The sequence below is a fragment of the Sceloporus occidentalis genome, unplaced genomic scaffold, assembly GCF_023333645.1.
Source record: "Sceloporus occidentalis isolate IW3139 unplaced genomic scaffold, rSceOcc1.0.p SCAF_12, whole genome shotgun sequence".
Taxonomy (NCBI): domain Eukaryota; kingdom Metazoa; phylum Chordata; class Lepidosauria; order Squamata; family Phrynosomatidae; genus Sceloporus; species Sceloporus occidentalis.
The window spans coordinates 19,154,854-19,175,726 of record NW_028316992.1 but is presented as its reverse complement, the minus strand read 5'-3'; the positions used below and the strand labels follow the sequence as shown (position 1 = coordinate 19,175,726).

The 20,873-nt window shown below is 39.6% G+C and overlaps 1 protein-coding gene across 2 annotated transcripts in view; it reads left to right on the top strand.

The window, feature by feature from the left end:
* The window catches only part of BARD1 (BRCA1 associated RING domain 1), a 76,118-nt gene that overhangs the window by 13,994 nt on the left and 41,251 nt on the right, over positions 1-20,873 (top strand). For both annotated transcript variants that reach the window (XM_089477740.1, XM_089477741.1), the window contains exon 4: positions 13,530-14,500. In XM_089477740.1, the coding sequence (XP_089333866.1) occupies positions 13,530-14,500 (971 nt within the window). The remainder of the gene's footprint in view (positions 1-13,529; positions 14,501-20,873) is intronic.

The following is a 20,873-nucleotide window of genomic DNA, read 5'->3' as shown; positions in this document are numbered from 1 at the left end:
TTCTGAAAGACAGTGTAATGCAGGCCAGGGAATTTTACAGCAGAATATGAATGACTAAGTTCTTCTCCTTTCTCAAATCCATTGAGGATCTTCCTTGAAATAGAGGGGAAAGGCTAATGCAGTATTTATATCTGCAATTCACCAGAATCTCTGCTGAATTTAAATGAAAATGTCCCATTTTGCAGGTGTCTGTTGGACTGCTACCTGACATATTAGTGTAAAATAACAGGCTTTCCAAATTCTTGTGTTTCTTTAAGGCTCTCAGGGTCAGTTTGCCCATTAGCTGTTCCCAGCAAGGACCTGCTTCCACAGTTCATTCTCTTGCTGTGGCTACATAAGTCCTGTGGTTAGGTGGACTTCGTAGATGCTTTCTATATTGTGGGCATTTGGATTTTCATGTCAACAAACATAGTTTATAGGTAACTCAGTATATTATACATCTGTATGACATGTTTCCAGTTATGACATCACTTTAATAAATGAGATGTGGCATACTGCAAAATAGTTGTGGCCAGTGCAGCATAATTGTTTAAGTATTGCACTGCAACTCTGGAGACCAGGGTTTGATTCGCACCTTGGCCATGAAACCCACTGGGTGACTTCAGCCTCAGGGGAGGTCAATAGCAAACTTTCTCTGAACAGATCTTGCCAAGAAAACCTCACAAATATATACTGTATATGCTCAACTATAAGTTGACTTCATGTATAAGTCGAGGTCAGGTTTGGGGGCCAAAATTATGCCGTGACCTGTTGTGACAAGGAGAAGGTCTTTGGGAAGACAAAGGAGGGTTGTCCCGGAAAAGGAGAGGCTCCAGCACTGGGAATGGAGAGCCCTGATGGGAGACTACAAGGACTGGCAATCCCTAGAGTGAAAGGGGAAGGAGAGAGGCTCCAAGAGACAGCTCCTAAAGGGGACGGGCTGGGAGATAAAGAGGAAAGGGCGAGGCACATGGGGAAGAGGGCATGAGTGGAAGAGGACGGTGAGGCGGTTGCGTGGAGGGAGAAATGAGGGTGTTCTGGAAAGACCGAGGACTTGGCCAGGAGGGGAGTTCTTCACTGGGGAGAGAGTGGAGGTCCCGAAGCTGTGAGGAGCCCAGGGGAAGAAGGTTTCCTAGCAGAGTTCTCCTACCTGCGCTCTTCACCACTGAGTTTGTCTGAGAGAGGTTTGAGGCTGGGATATTGGTCACGGGGAGCATTTGGCCTGCCCAAGAGGAGGACCTCGACACCGAGTCGGACCTGTAAAATTCCCTAATCACTAAAGGTTTGGGTGAAGTAACAGGGAGTCAACTGTTGTGTTATTAGTTATATTAAAAGTTCATCAGCATTACCTTTTTTTTGTTGTGTGGAATTATTCCCCATCATGGACCCCTCCAAGAAACCTGGAGCTGGGGGCATCCCCTGTGGCCCTGCTACACCTGTGGATAAGTTGAGGGTAAAACTTGGGGGCTCCTTCAGTGTGTGTATGTGTGCTTATGGCAAGAGTGACTCTGATTGAGCTTTTCTTCATCATTTCATCTTTCATTTCAGTCAGACATGCAGGCGGGAGTGGGACTCTTAAACAAACAGCAATATCAATCAATCACCCAGGACTCTTTCTGCTTGGCTTTTTCTTGCTAAACACCTCCGCACCGCATGGGGCAATCTGAAAGAGCTGCTATCATGTTTCCATAGTGATCCATAAATAAGTTGACCTGGGATTTTGGTCTCAATTTTTGGGCATTAATTATTAGGCTTATAGACAAGTATATACGGTGTGTGTGGCTGTGTGTGTTTGGGGAGAGAGAGAGAGAGAGAGAGAGAGAGAGAGAGAGAGAGAGAATTGGTGAAGATATCATACAGAAATCAGGATGAGATTTGCCCCAAATATTTTTCATACTTGAGGGTACCCAGTTGCTCCAAATATGTTTCATGCTGTGCTCTCAGTTGTCGCTGACTTTCTTGGAGAGTGTTAGATACAGATCTGTTTACTATGTTTGATTAGCAGCCGAGAAGATGATAAGCTGATGAGCATTATCAGGAAATCTTTTTCATGATCTTGAGTGCTGTAGTTGGTGTGTTATCCCAAATAAGAACATTTTAATGTGCTTGGTAATATCACCAAAAATGATTTTTCCCCATTGCTGCAAGTCTGGGCAAATTAATATTACATAATCCTTCTTCCATTTCCCATGAGGCTCACTGGGTGGCCTTAGCCAAGACATGCTGTCTGATGAAACAGTCATGCTGATGAAAAGGGAATAATCTTAAATTTGCCTCAAACTACTTTAAAGAAGATGGGTGCAAACACAAAAATTAGATGATGTGACCGTGTTAGAAGATGAAAGAATTCACTGCATCCTTAAAAAGTTCTGGTCCACTCCAATATCTATTGGTACACGTGGTAGCCCTACAAAAGCTCATGATTTTCCTGTGAAATAATTTGATCAAAAATAATGCTTAGCATCTGATACCTTTGAGTGTTCATAGGAAATCTCTTGCTCTGTTTTATTGGGATACTTCAATATTATTTGCCCTTCAAATGATGAATCCCCAAGGAAGGAGGGGGACTTGTGTGAGATTGATGTGACACTTTGTTTACCATGGAAAAGAGGCTCCAGGTTTTGCACAAATCTTTGTGGTTTGATGTTACATGGATCAAGCATTCATAACCACTTGTTCATGAGATCTGTTGAACTAACCTCTTAAGTGACTCTCCTGTAGGTGGGAGGAGTCAAAAGCAAATTCTTTAGTAGCAGGAACAGCAATGTTAGCATATAGTTGGTACCTAGAAATACACTAGTTCCCTGAAGTAGTCTCTGAAATCAGCTCACTGGCCATTTGCTACGGGGATCGAAAGATGCAGCATTTACCCCAACTTTTGGAAACTCATTCAAAAGTTGCCCAAAACAGATTCTGGTACAATGTTTGTATACCTCCTAAGTGTTAGAGGTTGGATTGTCAGTCACAGGGTTGTATCCAGTGGTGGTTTTATGCTAGGAGAAAGGGCTTCTGCTTGCACAAGGTTGGATACTTGATTTCCAACCACCTCCATGCCTAACTGCAGTCCTCCATCCAATTGTTCTAGAGTGAAGTGAGCAGCATGTATGACTCCAAATGCTCTTGGCTACAAATTCCATCATTTCCTATCCAGCTTAGCCAGTGGCGAGTGCTGATAGAAATTGTAGTCCAACGACATCTGGAGGGCCACACATTGCCCATCTCTTTCCTAGAGCGTCTTCCAATCGTTAAGAGCAACTTTAGGGGAACTGAAAGAGTGTTCTGTACCAGTGCCATCCATCCATCACTTTATTTTTTATCTTTTCTACCAGATTGGGACTTAAGGCCGCTTTCAAGTAGGCATGTAGTTTTAAAACATACAAAAATAAAATTAAAATGGTATTAAATAACAACAGAATTAAAACCATTTTGTATGTTACTTCAAAACAAAGATTAAATAGTACAGCATCATAAAACTCCGTTTTTTCAAATACTTGTTGGAAAGAAAGGGCTGAACAATAAAGGAACCATTCTAGCTTCTCTAGGGAGGATAATCCAAAGTGTGGGAGCAGCCACAGAGAAGACGTACTCCCATGTTTCCGCCAACTGTGCCTTTAAATGCAGCAGGATACAGAGAAGTGCCTCTGTAGATCTTAAAGCTTGAGGAGGCTTATATAGCAAGATACATAAAGGAGTAACACATCTATTACTGTATATACTCGAATATAAGTCAACCTTATGTACAGCGGAACCTTGTTATACGCTGGGGTTTGGTTCCAAGATCCCCTGTGTATAACAAAATCCATGTATGCTCAAGTCCCATTAAATATAATGTCATAGCAAAATGGTGTCCCGTATAAAAAATGGAAAATCAAGGTTTGATATTTGAAATTTATACTTTTTTTGAACATTTTCAAACCATGTATGCTTGAATCCGTGTATAAAAAATCCGTGTATAAGAAGGGCCGACTGTATAAGTCAAGGGCAGGTTTCGGGGCCCAAATTATGGATTTTGCTATGATCTTAGGGACACACAGCAAAGGATCTAAAGGAGTAAGCAAAAGAAAACTATGCTAAAGAAGTTACAAAATTCCAGCAGACATATAACCGTTTGTGCTCACACTAAAGGCTGGATGGATAAGAGAACAAAGGGAGGTCAGTGCTTCCTGGACAGATAACACTCTTGCCTTTCACCAGGGGATAGTTTCTGTTTTTTAATAATAGTTCAAGTACAATATTTACATTGACCCATGGATAAGTCGACTCAGATTTTTGAGCTCAATTTTTTGATTAAAATTTCTAGACTTACACATGAGTATATACAGTAATGCATTTTTTTCTCAGTTGGTTGAGTCTCAGATCTATTGCCAGACTGGGTATGACGAGAGGACCTAATAACAGCAGCAGTAACCTCAGGCCTATTCATTTACTTTCTTCTAATACAAGGCATGCTATCACCTACTATTACAGTGTCCTTTGGCTTTCTGTATATGAGAATCTGGTTGTTCTCTGTACCAGATATGCAAGGCATGTGGCTCTCCAGGTGTTGAACCACAACTTCCAGCAGCCCTAGTTAGCACAGCCAGTAGTGAGGAGTTGCATTTTAACAGCATTTCGAGAGCTGTGTGTCCCCACCCCTGCTCTTTACAAAGAATAAACAGATACAAATTTGTCATTAAAAACTACTAACATAATGTTTTAAGCCCCTTAGATCTTCAGCTAGTGACCTGAAAGTTGTAATTCTCCAACAGAGGAAATTTGGACTTGAATGTTAAGCAGATTAACAAGAATTAATAACAGAGTGTTTCTGCTCATTTGGCTTGAATAGAGACCATAGTTTTTTGTACCACACAGTACATATAAATTGATTTATTAGTGATGATTTCTGCTGTTTTGAATGGTCATTGTACATATTTAGCATACATTTAAGCTTCAGTTGAATTGTCAGAGGCTACATTTGGCTTGCTATTTTAACCTTTTCTAATAGGTTCCTCACCTCTAAATCCACATGAACATACAGGGTGTTTGAAAATTAGCTTTACAATTTCAGTTGTATAGAACTGGAATTGTAAAGATATATACTGTACCTACTAGATGAGGAAATGAATTCATTCATCCTGAAACTAAAATTGCTGGTGTTTAAGACAACTCAAGACACTTTTATTTTTGCTTTAAAATCATTACAGATCCTATTATGTGTGTTGATCCTAGCCAACATATCTTATATACCTTTCAGAACTATTTACTTGAAGATTGTCTTGTCTTTGGAACTATTATCTGTGACAAAGCCTGAGATTGAATCCATATCTTTTGTGTGCTGTTGTGTAATTGTGCATTCTTTGCATTATCAGAATGACATGCTTGACCTATTTATTAGTTTTTCTCTTGCAGAATGAATAAATAAATAAATAAACAAACCCTTACTGCCTGCTAATGTGAAGCTTCTGTTGTTAAAAATCTAAATTGAAAGGATTCTTCAGTTTTTTCATCTAGCTGAATTTGGATGTTACCTTCTTAAGATGACTGCTAAGCATCTTGAAAATTAAAGCTGAGAAGTCAAGTGTTAGGAAACTGTCTTCAGGTGACAGTCACAATACATTAATTAAGTAATTGGAACAGGAAGTTTCATTTTAATTTACATTTAATTAGATTCAGAGTAGGGAAGACTTAAATGTCTTTCCTGATTGAGCTAGTATTGAACCGTAGTGTGGCTGTTTTAACAATGAACACTTGTTTTGTCAAAATCTTTACCCTGGGTTTTTGCTGACATAGAGACTGTCTTGTCAAAGTAATGACTTACATAAAATCTGCAGTTCTGCGGTTTTTGCACATAACAGGGAACCAGGACAGGCAGCTGCATATACAGCCATCTTTCAAGTTGATGGGGAAACCAGCTCAGGTTCAGCTCCTAAATGAAGCTTCCAGTTATAAGGCTTCCAAACAAGTGAGGATTTGTAAGGCAACCTTACATCAACTTTTAAAGTTAGTTTGCAAGTCTAGTTTATTTGGAAACAGTTATTCATAGTTCCTCGTTTTATTTAGTTAATGAATTTATATCCCACCTTTCTCCCAAAAATGTTTTCATGTTAACCAGAAGCTATGCTTAAGTGCTTTCTCCTGGCTTGTTGTGTTGCTTGCACAAAGGGAGGAGTGAAGCAGTACTAAGGGGTCTGTCTGTGTGTGAGTGGCAGGCATATGGTTGATTCACAGCATGGTTAGTTAAGCCAAAGTTACAATATTAGCCTGAAGTGCAAACCAGGGTAGTGACTGCACAAGAATGCTTGCCTTTTCCTTTATGGGTCCTTCATCTGGTAGAACTGACCTGACCTTTGAGAATAAGTAGATTTTAAAAAAACAGTATCAATGAGTATAAACTTCAAAAGGGGAGACCCATGGTTGGATTTCTTAAGTCGGTCTTGCTTAAGACAGCTGTGGGATAGCAGATTTTGATGAGAACACCATCACATGGAAAGGTAGGATTTAAAGCAGATGTGAGCAACAGTGGAAGGCCAGGCGGTTGCCTTAGCACCCCAGGAAAGCCTCAAGGGCTGCACCACTCATCACATCCACAAAAAATATCAATATTTTTTGCCCCAAAATGCCCTCTGTAGGACACAGGGGCATACTTACCATTTTTCTGGGCCTTCCTGGCACCTAGAAGACATTTTGAGGCAAAAAAATATATCTTTTGTGGCTCCTGGGTAGGGTTGCCATAACTGTCCACTATTACCAGGGACAAAATGTGGAACAAATTCAAGACCAACCTGTAGGACAACTGCAGGACAAAACTCAGCCCAAAATATAGGGCATTTAAGAAAAAGGGAGGACCTTAAATGTCCTACATTTTGGGCTGCGTTTTGTCCTGCAGTTGCCCTACAGTTTGGTCTCGAATTTGTCCTACATTTTGTCCCTGGTAATAGTGGAGTCCTGTGAGACCCTGGGGTCCACAAAAATGGCCAATGTGCCACACTTTGCTCACCTCTACTTTAAACCTTTCTGTTCCTGCACTTGATCGGCCTACTAGACTCAGAAAAGGAGAACAAAGAGAGTGCTGTTCTTGAACACAGGAACCACACATAAAGATCCCTGCATAATATTGCTGAATTACGCCTTATCGAGACGTTTATTTGTCTCACCTCTGGACTGAGTATTGGCATCAGTGCATTGTAGGATGTTTTATCATTAGTTACTGCTGATTTTTATGTTAATTCACTTTTCTTGCATATATTAGACCTATAACTGTATTTATTTATGGGATTTATAGCCCACCTTTCTCCCAAAGTGGGATTCAAGTGGCTGTCATTCTCACACATTGTCACATAATTGTCACAGACAGTTCTTTCTGCATTTTATTTGAATAAATACCTCACTTTCTATATTTCATTTGTTTTCCGCACCCATGTGTATTTATGCTGGCCATCTTGAGAGAATATTTCATGAACATTAGTATGCCCCCTCCAAGTACATGAAAGGTTCTTGTAAATCTGTCAGTGTTTAAAGTGTTTGCATGTCCAAGTTGGAGGTGTGTGAAATGATTGTAATGGTTATAATTTCAAAAGAAAGAAAAAAGAAAAGACTGATTATCCAGGGGGACCCTATTTTGCTTCCTCTTTTAACCTCTTGAGCTGATAGACAAATGGGGGACTGTAGTAAGCTGAGTGGCCTAGGAGGTAGCTGATCCACAAGACTGTTAGTAACACCTTACTCAACAAGCAATTCCCAGTTTGTTTTCTTTGAGCTGTATTCGGCAGTACCAATTCTTGTTTGACACTGCTCTCCTCCCCTCTCTTCAATATACGCAAGCCCTCTCCCCCTTTTCCCCATCACTGAAAGAAGAAGGTAAACAGCTCTTCAAAATTATTGTCATTATCGGCTTTGTCATTTCCCTATGCTGCGAGGCTTTTCGTTCTGCTGTCTTTGACAGTATCCTTTCCGAGTGAACCTTATTACCTGCATTTACTCCAAAGTGTATAATTATTGTAATTAAAGTGGGTAATTAGGAAGAACTTGTTGAATTGAGGGACATAGTATGTGGCATCCTGCAGATAAAGAACTCTGATTTATAGTAATGTTTTTCCCCCTTTGCAGAATGAGCTTCTCAACTATTTTAGCTTTTTTCTGTCTTGGTTCAGCATACTTTAAAGAGAGACAATTGTCTGCTATAAACTTTTCCGGCACTACTTACAATCTACGTTATTCTTCATAACACAGTTTTACTTTAATGAAGTGCTGGAATGGTTTTTTGTTTCTTAGAAATGAGATACAGGTGTTGACCACATCCTTTTAAGCACATGCTGGTCCAGGTGGACAGGACAAAAAAAAAATTAGACACTACAGGCGTCCCAATTTAGATTCTGTTGGTTGCAATGCAGAGGTGATGATTTTGACCTCTTTTGGTTGTGGATTGTGCAGCATCACATATGTACAATGTGGGTTTTCATAATGGCTCAAAACTAGTGTCTGAATAGCTGGAAATTTCTCCTAATTTTTATTCCCCCAGCGCTGAATGCTTAACATACAAACTAATCATTCTTTGGTGAAGGCGCTAATGTTGCACAGATGGTATCAAAGCACTTCCCTTTGGTTTTTAATAAGAGACTAGTTTGTCAAAGGGATTTCTCAACTTCTGTTCTGAAAACACATAATAGAGAATAATTTCAGTGATGCACAATGTGCATCATTATATTCTTTTGATACAGATTAATGATAGTTGAACCACATTTTCTAATTGCTGCTTTTTTCTCTATAGCTTGTTAGCGTATTACAGGGAAATCATGGATATGCAGTGCTATAGCTATATATCTTTTGAGATCTCAAATTTTGTCTGCTCCGAAGTATTCTTAAATTTAAGGATCGTACTAAGTGTCATCCCAAGCAAACTTGGTTCCTCCTGTATTGTACCTCTTCACTTTGGACAGCGTTTCCTCATATATAATAAGCCTGTGTACAAGTGAATATTAAATTTTTGACTGTTACCCAGTATAGATATTTCTTGCATTTGAGTCTTATTTGGCAAATATAAAGATTCCTGTGCTATGTCAATATGGTTATGATTGTGGCCAATTTTATAAGCCTGTTCGTCGTTACTATGAATGAGTTTTTAATAAATTCATTGCATTTGGTAGTTTATACAGTGCGCCTGCGCCATACATGGGCACATTATGCACAGCTTCCAGCTTACATGGAAACCCCGCAACAATTAAAGGAATGGTGCGCACAACCGTGGCGCACATGCTTCCCCAAGCCATAAGCATGCGCCTCATTGTTTACAATGGGGTGCGAGTATACACGGATTTCTCCGTATGCGGGGGAATCCGGAACAAATCCCATGCGTAACAGAAGGGCCTGCTATATACTGTACTGAACACAGAGATATTTTGAAGGGGTGCATTTTCCTGTGTTCTCATTGATAGACACCCCCATTTGTTTGAATGCTAATGTACCTGAACTCTAACTATACAGATGACGTTCAATTCTATAATTTTGTGGAGAGGAAACCACTTTGATAATCAAAGTAAAACTTTGAACATACTAATTAGATGTTCTGTGCCTTGAATTCATTTTTGACTTATTGTAACTCAAGGGTGAACCTATCCCATGGTTTTCTTTGCAAGATTTATTTAGAGTGGGTTTGCCTTTTCATTCCTCTGAGGTTGAGAGAGTATGACTTATCCAGGGTCATGCATTGGGTGTCCATGGGGATTTGAACCTTGGTCTTCATAGTCATAGTCTAATGCTCAGACCACTACAGCACACTGACACCCATTAAATATATTATTATTTATTATTATTTTATTTATAGTGCACCTGCGTCATACGCGGGCATGCTTTATGCGGCTTTCAGCATATGTTGAAAGCCGTGTGGGCAGGAAGGGGTGGCACATTCCATAGGGAGTTCATGGTGCGCGTGCGCCACCGCACAGACAAGCCCCATTCATTTAAATGGGGCTCGAGCATGCGTGGAATTTGCCTTACGCCGGAGGGGGGGGGGGTCCGGAACGGATCCCTACATAAAGCAAGGGCACACTGTATTTATATGCTACCTTTCTCCAAATATAGGGACTCAAGGTGGCTAACAACAAATTTAAAAGAGTGCAAGTTAAAAACAATACAAAAGCATTAAAATGTATGTTGTTGTTGTTGTTGTTGTTGTGTGCCTTCAAGTCATTTTTGACTTAGGGCAACCCAAAGGAGAACCTGTCGCGGGTTTTCTTATCAAGATTTGTTCAGAGGAGGTTTGCCATTGCCTTCCCCTGAAACTGAGCACATGTGACTTGCCCAAGATCAATGTTTAAAAAACAATTAAACAAATTTAAAAAGTTAAAAACATTACATGTTAAAAATTAAAATGTATTAAAAACTCTGTAGACACCTTAAAATCTGAATTACGTAGCATTTGAAAGCCCAGCCCTCATCAGCCTGAAAAAGGCTGTCAGCACAAGAATATTTATATCTGCTGCTGAAAGGAGAGCAGGGATGGGGCCATCTTGGCCTCTCTAGGGAGGCAGTTCCAGAGCATGGGAACATACTAATAGTAGCACATTTTCTAAGTGAGGACCCTTATGTGGCCAAAAGAGGGCACTAGCCACACACAAGAGAGAGTATCCATTAAAACCTTTATGACAAATAAAATACAACAATGGGACTCTTCCAAAAACCCACTTGAACTGAGTATACTGAGTATGACCCATAATGTAGTCTGAGTGTAGCAGCGTAGGAAGAGGAGATCTCATGACAGGGGAAATGAAATGTATTATCCTGGAAGAGGGTGACAGTCTGGAACCATGAACAGGAACACTTCCCACTACATTATTTTATTACAGGTCCCACTTGTGATGGTAAAATGTTGGAATTAACCAAAAATATATATAAGTACTGTCATAGTTATTTATTACTCTACTTTTCTTTCAACTCAAAGTCTATCCTAATGAAAGTAAAGAAGAAAGGCAAGCAGTCGGAGCAATAGTGCTTCCAGAATTTCTTGCAGATATTCCAATTTATTTATTTTTAACAGTTTCTCTTCTGCTCAGTGAAAAATTTGAGTTCAGCTATTACTTATGTAGAGCAGAATTTAGACCTGGCACCAAACTTGACAACTCAATCCCTATTTGCTTGGTTCATTCTAGCTTGCCAGTTCGTGGTGAACGAAGGTTTCTCTGCTGGATCTTGAGCTTTTTTAACCAAAGACCAGCGTGATACCTGAATTAAACCACTATATCCATAATGCAAGCTTGAAGGTTCCTTAAAAATAAGTTAATAAACATTGGGGATAGCTCTCGGATTCAGTGCTGTTCTCTCAAACATCTGCATGCGTGGAAAAACCGAAGAATACCTCACCCCATTTCTACTAATGCCAGCAAATAACAACAAAGCTGAGCTGGTATTTCTCTAATAGGATTTTCCCCCTCTTCCCTAAGCTGGTTTTTCTCTGTTCTGCTTCATGGACGTGAATATTTATATCAAGGTAAATATTTTGCAATTAATCTTGTCAAAGTATAAACAGAGAAGAAGACAAGAGTAAATATCATCTGCAGAGTGTTTTCCTCCTCAATCTGTTGGCAATCAAGCTTCCTAGATTCTATTGTTAGACTAAAATTAGATCTCAGATTTGCTCCTTGGTGTTGGGCATCCATAGCTGTGGGTTATTTTTTGTGTTTTTGGTTCTATGGCTCCAGGCAAGCTGTGCAGGAGCAGCCATTTAATGGACAAGCCTCAGCGTACTATTGGGAAATTCGAATTTTTCAATTAATTAATAGGTTGTCATTACTGAAGGCTCTTTTATACTTGGAGTGGGCAATAACTTATTGGTACAACTTCCCCTCTCAAAGCCCTCTCCACAGATACACTAATTGGAGAAGAATGAAATTTGCATTTAGCCTAACACGTTGAATATCTTACAGGAGTTCAGGAAAGCTTTCGTTGTGATGCCCTCTGCTCTGTTAATTTTCTTTGCAAGTTTTTCATTTAAATTTTGATAATATGGATTTTTATCTTTCCCCTTGCTGGGGTATTTATGCAGTCTACTTCAGTTGTGAAAAATGGTTAAAAAAACCCATTATATCCTTTAAAAAAAGAAAAGAAAATTATAGCCGGAATTTTAATGCAGTGAGGTAGAAGTAATGTTAACTACATTTAGTCTCAAAGGGCTACAGGTTTTTTAAAAAAAGTATTACACATTAGGTTTGCATGCCTATGCTCCTAGAATGTTAAGCAGCTAAAATTGTCCTTAGTATAATGTGTCAGTGTATCTCGTGTTCTTTTTCTTAATGCTCTGTATTAGGAAAATCATTTATGTAGGGCTTGGGTTCTTAGAATATGGCCTGCGCAGCAGGTGCTGCTTAGGCAGTACATAGATTTGCGATAGCTCTGAGGACTATCAAGTCCTCCCATGCTGTTGCCTGACCTTACGTGGAACAAGGATGATGTTGGACCAGTTCCAGAGACACAGAGCCAAAACATGGCTGGATGTTGTACTCAACGAGGTCTTTGCTGATATGTTGGTTACACAAATCTGCCTTATGTGGAGCAAGACCACTGGTCCAGCTACCTTAGTACTGCCCACTTTGGATCAGGCTGAAGGCAGGTCTGGCTCTCCTGGCAGATCTTCTGGTAATCTGCAATAGGTCAGCAAGGGTTTCTTATTCCCAGTGTTTTAATAATAGTGGCCACAAAAAGCCTGCCCCTGCTCTTAAATTGGTCTGCTGATTTAAAAACAACAACAACAACAACAAAGTGGTTAAACAGGACCAGATTAGTTAAAAGAATTTATGTACAAGGTGTCGTTCTAGTACAGGAAACAAACTTTGTTCACTGGTTCCATGTCCAAAACCAAGAAATTATCTTAGAGATCTAGTCTTAAGTTAGTTTAAAACTTGTAACCATGAAGTCTGCCCACTCTTGGACTATATTGTTTGGTAGTCAGTCTTCAGCTTCCTTGGGTCTACTTGGAGATGCCAGAGACTGAAGACAATACATTCTGCATACGGAGCATGCATTTGACACTAAACTGTGGACTTTCCTGCCATCCTCCCCTCCTCCTCCTTGGTTTGGAAGGCACTCACAAAGCATAGTTTGTTGGTTCAAATGTAATGGCAAAGGATGGCTTTCTTCAATATAGGAAGGAGAGGAAAAGGGAGTAATTAAACACTGGACTCATTCTCTCTGTGCTGAACTGTGTTTTGACACTGTGTGTAAATTGACCCCAGTATCTATGGGTGAGTGAAGTAATTCTATCTTTTAACAGAAGCTCTATTGAGATGCCTTATTCAAACATGGTTAAGTTTGAATTTCATCTACAATTTGGTTTGATGCCTGAAAAGACAAACCACAATATGTATTGTCTGCCAAAGTAAAATAAAAGCAACATATTTTGAAAATATGAAAGAGAGAATTTCTTGCTACAGGTTTTGTTTTGTGGAGCATTCTAGCATGTAACCTCTCACTTATAGCCATAAGTTGGACAGCCCAGACACAGGGAGAGTAAGCAGGCCACTTGTTACAATTGTTCATTGTGGTTTTCCCTGTTTAACCCTTAATTCTGATTTTCTCTCCAGGTTCTGGAGGTAACCTGTCTGCTCTAGAAGAGGTAGCTTGTGTGCCAGGAAAGAAGAAGGAGATCAAAATGTGGTTCAGTCCTCGTAGTAGGAAAATGAGATTTACTCTGGAGAGGAGGCCGCAGAAGCCAGAGGCTGTTGTGGAGAAGGACAGCCAACTTCCTGCCTTTACTTCCACATATGATTTCATTTCCTCTCCTCCTCAAGAGAAGTTCAGAGAAGATACGAAACGTCAACCAAAATGTAAGAAAAAACTGAGAAAAAAGACTTTAGAAGATATCAACCAACAATGGGGACTGCTTGGGGGAAGAAAGAAAAACATCAGTGGACATACCGAGAACAACTCAAGTGAAATCAAAACAAATTTAGTGTCATTTTGCAGTCAAACTATGATTATCCCCAGTCCAGACTCAAAATGCACATCTGAGAAAGGATCTGTAATGGGGGAAGAGGCTGTGCAGAATGAGAGTGAACTTGGCACAAGTGATAGTACATCTGTGAAAACCACACCAAAGAGCAGCAGGAATAAATTGTCTAGTATGTGTGACTTCACTCAAGAGAGCTTGACTTCAGAAGAGTGTCTCTTTTCAAGAAATAGTGCAACTAAACGTGGCAGACAACTGACTGAATCTCCTACTTCTATACATAAACGTTCCAGAAGGAAAGAACAGAACATACAAGGGAGATCATCCCTACTGAAAAAGTTGCCACCTGAAAATCTCCATGGTAAAACCTCTCCCACATTTGATGCTGTAAGGTCTTCTCGATCTGGCATCACATCAACATTGAGAAACTCTGAAGGGTTTCAGCATGCAAGTGGTGAAACATTTCCAGGAACACCACTCAAATCCAATAATGCCACTCAAAAGGGCACACAGCATACTGAGCCCTCCTCCAAGAAGTCTCCTAATAATTCATCACTGAGAAGAAATCATAAAGGGGAGACTCTGCTTCACATAGCTTCCATTGAGGTAAGGTCAACTATGTTTTATTCAAGGGAACAAAAGATTTCTGAGAGCAATATGAATACTTCTGCCTTTCAGAAAGAACACTTAAGAATAAGCAATAGCTCTTAGTGATGGAATCCTTGTAAAGAAGCACAGGCATCGAGGAGCATCATTGCCTCTCTTTTCTAGAAACAGGAAAATGCCTGCTGTTCTGTGACCAGTGCACCAAAGGATATGCCATATATAATCATCTATAAATCGAAAACGTTAACGCCCAAAAATTGACCCAAAATTCCAGGTTGACTTATTTATGGGTCAATATGGTAATGTGTTAGCAGCTCTTTCAGATTTCCCCATTCAGTGGGGGAGCAGTTTATTTCTTTCTTGAACCAAGCAGAAAGAGTCCTGCGTGACTGATTGCTGTTAAACAGAGTCCCTCTTCCGCTCACCAGCCACCGGTGTCTGGGGAGTGAAGGCTGAAACGAAAGCTGAAACCTGTTGCTGCATGCACACATACACACACTGAAGGAGCCTCCAAGTTTTACCCTCGACTTATCCACGGGTTATGGCAACATCCATAATTTTGGCCCCCAAACCTGCCCTCAACATGAGGTCACCTTATAGCCGAGTATATGCAGTAGTTTACATTCACAAGGATGTAGCTTATATACAGCAAGGATCAGTGGTGAGGAATAGTAGAATTGTACTTTGCATCTCTGCAGAGCTTGGAAGTGACGAATTATAAATAGTGTCACTTGGAGTTAATTTCCTTTTTGCAATAACCAAGGCATAGCTAACATTACATTAGGATTGTTTCATGGCGTAACTGCAACTGGATTTAAGGGTGGTTTTTATGATACTTTGATATCATACATGGTTGATTTGGCTTTAAAATGTAAGTGTGTATTGTTTTACAGGCAACACCTTCTAGCATTCCAGGTTTTTTTAAAAGTGTATTAAAAAGTGTATAAAAATTAGGGCCTAAATACTCTAAAGGCATCTGTCTGATCTTTCAAGCTAAGCAGGGTCAGCACTTGAATGGGAGACTTCCAACAAATACCAGGTGCTTTGGCTATAATTCAGAGGAAGGAATTGGCAAAAGCACCTCTGAGTATTCATGGGGTTGTAAGTGAACAGGTGACTTGAAGGCTCATGTACACACACATAAAAAATAACAGTTTTAGTTACTATTGAATAGTGAAGAGCTGGTTTAATTTGGAGTCCCCTCATAACTTTTTGTTTCTTCTTAAGTAACTTTTCAAGCACTGCATCTGTGCCCTCCCTCCAGGATTTCTGCCACTGAGAACCATCAGCATGGCAGAATTGTTCTTATCTGTATCTATGACTTACGGGGTTTACTTTGCCCAGGAGACTAAAACCACAGTTGCGTGAAAATGGCTCAGTGTACAAATGCTTTTGTTCTCCAGCATTAAACATTTGTATAGATTTTGAACAGTTTGTAACCCAAGAAATAGCTTGTTGATGTATAGAAAGGGAGAATCGAATTGTTACTGCTGAGCGAAGAAAGATATTATTGCTTTGGACACACAAATATTCTCTTTCCTGAAGCCCTGCCTGTCTCATGTGGCTTGTCTATTTTGCTTTCTGTATGTGAATTTTAACATAAGTAACTTTCTGTATGTGAACTTTAACATAAGTACAACTATTCTTACTGGGTGTTTGTAAAACCAAACTTTCAATTTTAAATGGAAGTGGAAACTGCACGTTATTGCATACAAATTCCCAGTCTGAAATCACTTTCATTTAATTAGTCATGGGGGGAAACAATTGTATTGATGAGAATGCTTCTGCTTGGTTGTAATTGCTATTCCTTGAGTTTATTGAAATCAGCATTTTTTTCATTAAAATGGCATGTGCAAACTATCTCTGGATTCTTTCCACAGGGATGTTTGTAAAGGAAGATGTTGAGCTAGGTTGTTCTGAAAAACTGACTTACCTTAGCAATTTTCCTCTAATGAAAGTCCCTTTCCTTCAGGTTTGCAATATGTTTGTATATTTTAAGGAAGCAGGTAACTCTGGTGGGAGTGAGAAATGAGAGCAGTCCTGTTACTATTCCAGTATTCAGGGTTTTTTTTCTGTGGGGAAATTCACATTAAACTAAGTGATAAATTAGTTTTGCAAATCAGCCACAAAATAGGGTTAAAGTTAAGATCTGCCATAGGTTATCTTATTTGCTTTTCCTTTATAACCTTGGCTGCATCACTTCCTGCATGCTTAATATATAACAGTAATAGAAGGCCCTCCTGTATAGGACAATATAGAGATTACTTTGGAAGTTGGGGGGCAGATGGAAGGCAAGGCACATAATCCTGCATCTCCACAAGCAGTTTTAGAAGAATGTCTGAACGGCCTTTTGAATGCCCTTGTTCAATTAACGTGGGGCAATTCTAGTTAAATTTTAGAACCTTTTGAAATTTTAGGACTTCTGGGACCTTTGAGGCGACACAAAGGTATGGTTCAGATGATTATTGAAAATGAATTTGGAAATGAATTTCAGGCTCTTAAATTTCAATTAGGTTAATCAAGTTGGTGTGATAGTCAAGTGCTAGATATAGGGGCTGAACAGACCAGTGTTTAATGTCGGTTTCTTCCATATCCAAGGGGTAAGCCCCTCCACAACAGGTTGACTGTGAAATTACTTTGAGGAGTAAGGGAAGACACTGAATCTAATCAGAAATTGAGATAGTGCGTGAGTGAGAGTGACAGATAGATAGACGGAAAGACAGCATATATCCTTTCTTTGCACATAAGAGGAAGGAGGAAGAATCCTCAACAACAGAGTTGAGTGTAAGAGTAAGAAAGATTTTGCATTTCCTGGCCCCAGCCACCAAAAGATATGCCATTCAATTAAGCATCCGACAATAAGTGCCAACTGTTGGACAGAGCATTTGTGAGCATAATTGCCCTTGAAAGTTGGAGGTCCACAAACAATTATACACACACACACGCACACACATGTAGGACAGCCCCCCCCCCCCCCCCCCCAATTTGGCCAAGTACCCTGAAGGCACCTGGTCTTTCCTGGTCTTCAAATCTAAGCAGAGTCAGGCCTGGTTCATTCTTTGAAGAAAGACTACCATGGAAGACAGGTGCTGTATTTTAGAAGATGGCAATGGCAAACCACCTCTTGAGCATTCCTTGTCTAAGAAAAAGCAAGATATTCATGAGGTCAAAATAAGTTGACGGGCACACACTATTACTTTTAGAAACAATTATACTTTGTTTTTCTGTAGGCAACCCATAGATAATTAAATTTCCAAATGAGGTAAAGGCGTAGAGGTGCCAAGGCTACTCCTTGAAATGGGAGGAGTGGATTTCAGTGGATGGTGGTCTTCACACTCAATCTTGAATCTTTGTCAGTCTGATAACAAGGAACAGATGAAATTGAAGGTTAGCTACAGATAAAAGCAGCCTGGCAATAGATAGAAGGGGGGGCACTATACATTTGCATACTTCCAAATCATATTTTGGAATATTTTCTGAACTGAGGAATTGATTTTTGAAATGATAAACCTGTGCAGTACTTCTGGGGCATGAAAAGTCATGTAAGCTAGAGTAACAATAGGTTTTTTGTACTGAAATGTGCATAAACATGAAATAGTTTCATTTGGAAGGGGGGGGGGAGCCAGGAGAGTTAGTCCTATTCCCATGTGATTTTTGGAAGTAATGTGAGAACAGTAACTCAGTCTCTTTGAGCAAGAGGTTGCTGGCACCTATAAATAATGGCCACCTCATAAGCCATCCCCGAAAATTGTGGATTCCATATATATGGAACATAGGCCCCATACAGACAGACCAAAATAAAGCTGCTTCGGGTCACTTTGGCGGTATGCTGTTTAAATGATGCTTGCATCCTAAGAGTCCGGATGCTGTGCCAAAACCACTCTCCAGTTCTAAGGACTGTAACATGGCTTTGGCGTGGCTTCCGGACTCTTAAGACGCATGCATCATTGAAACAGCATATCTCCAAAGTGATCCGAAGCAGCTTTATTTTGGCCTGTCTGTATGGGGCCATAGTTTGCCAATTGCTAACTAGAGACTTCTCTAGCGTAATATAGTACACACATTGTCTGCTGCTACACATCAGTGCAATTCTTTTTATCTTTGGGTCTGGTTTTTCTGCTGAAACAAAGGAGCTGGTTTTTGAGAGTCAGAATTCATGGAAGAAAATTCAGGTGCCACTTTGAATCAGCCAACAGAAGTATTTTTGTTTTCCTCTATTAGTTTTCCCCATTAAAGTTTTCTGAATTTCTTATCCTATTATGTTTGTCCATTTGTCAGTGTAATGGAAATAGTCTTGCAAGGAGAGTACATGAGAATTACACTTAATTCTTCTGGGACTTCATTAATTATCAAATAAATCCATACTATTTTCATTAGTGTGTAAGGCTTAATACAGCAAACTTAATGGAAGTTAAATGAGTTGTACATTTTGGACTCTTAAAAGAGGATTAACAACACTAGGCATTTAAAATTAAGTATGTTGTGTTGTTCCAGATCAATCTAAACTGGAATTGCAGGAAGGTCTTTGCCATTTTACTACTTTGATGCTCATTGTAAACATTTTAAAAGCATATTGGCTCTGAAAAAGGGTTTTGGAATTAGATGAGTTTGCTGCTGAAATGCATTAATAAACTGAAACAAATGTAGCTATTTGGCTGGCAAACTAGAATACCAAGGCTTTCCCCCCATTACCCACAATAATCATTAAGGCAAAATAAAGCTAGTTAAACAAAATAGTGATCTTATGTATTTGGGCAACATCTGTGCAAGTCCTCTTATCACAAACTTCATTGATTTTAATTGAATGTGTTGTTTCATAATTATTTTAATAGAATGATTTGTGGTGCTCTTTTGACGTATTTAACTTTGCTGTAAGGGTGTGGAAAATTTGTAAGCTTCCTCTTGTTCGTGCAATTTTAATTTTGGCAGTAATCTTCCAACTTTGCAATGTTGTTGAATATATTACGTTGAAGGGTTATAGTTCTTGAGTAAATGTGCAGTTGAGTACACTATTGACAATTGCATCTGTGTGGCACTTATTGCCAGAGGCTTGCTATAAGATCGTATTCTAAAACTGAATGGGGCAGACCGCAACCAACACATGAACTCAGACTAATTCCTCCTGAAAAGTTGGCATCTTAACTAGCCTGACTTAACTCACAAGTACAATTCTAGCACTGGACAAGGCTCAGAGCCCTTTGTCAGAAGAGTGATTGCCTGTTGCAGGACCTGACTTTATCTCCAGATCTGACAGTACAGAGGTCATAATCTTCAGTAGAGGGACCTCATGATTTGACAGAGGCAAACATAGTTCTCAAAGTGGGAAGCTTTGTAAGTTCAAACAGATTAGCAAAACCTTATTGCTTATGTTTTGTGTGTGCACATGGCTCGTCGATTTATGGCAATCCCATGAATTTCATAGTATTTTTCTCAGGCAAGAAATACTCAGTGTGGCTTTGCCAATTCCTTCTTCTGAAATGTAGCCTACAGCATCTGGTACTTGGGAGGTGGTTTCCCAACCAAGTACTTACCAGGGCTGACCCTGATTAGTTTTCAAGATCAGACAGGATCTAATGCCTGTAGGGTTTTTAGGCTGAACTTGCTTATGTTTTACTTCCTTTTTACTCATTCTGCATGTGGTCATTGAAGGCCCCCTTCCTCCTCAGCATCTCAAAGCAAAAATGTAAATGCTGTGACTGAAACACTTTCGTATTGCTTCTCTTCCATCGCTTTCTGATACTGAAACCTGTGAGTTTTAAAAGCGAGTATGATGTATTTTGTACCTTTTGCTCTTCTGATAAAGGTATCTCCACAGTATGGAATTTGGATGTAGTCACGCAAGACAACCTTGCCACAGAATTTTTGTCCCTTTTGTACACAGCCACAATTGCATGAGGACCATGTGTTAATTTTCCATGTGGTTGTATTGCGTGTATAAATACTGAAGCCATGTCTCTGGAGTTCATTATGTGGGTTTTTCTTAGCCCATTGGGCATCCTACTTGAAGGAAAGGAAGCATTTGAATGGGATTGAGAACCCAAAGAATATTGAACTTGGAGATTAATTTCCATGTACCTGTAGCAGTTGTATGATATCCCACCCCATAGAAATTTCCCATATAGTTATAGCTGTTTGTGTGAAGGGAGCCAGACCAGTTCCCTTCTATTTTTCTCTTCCATTCTTAATCTGATCCTACTTAAAGGCAGATTGGGCAATACATTTTCTTCTTTGAAAAAAGTTAATTCAAGCAAGAGGTTTGTTAGGTTTTTTACATTAACAAAACAGTGGATATAGGAAAGCACTGAAAAGGATGTGTTTCTTCAGTATCTCCTTGTTTGTTGCTTGTTGTTGTTGTTGTTGTTGTGTGACTTCA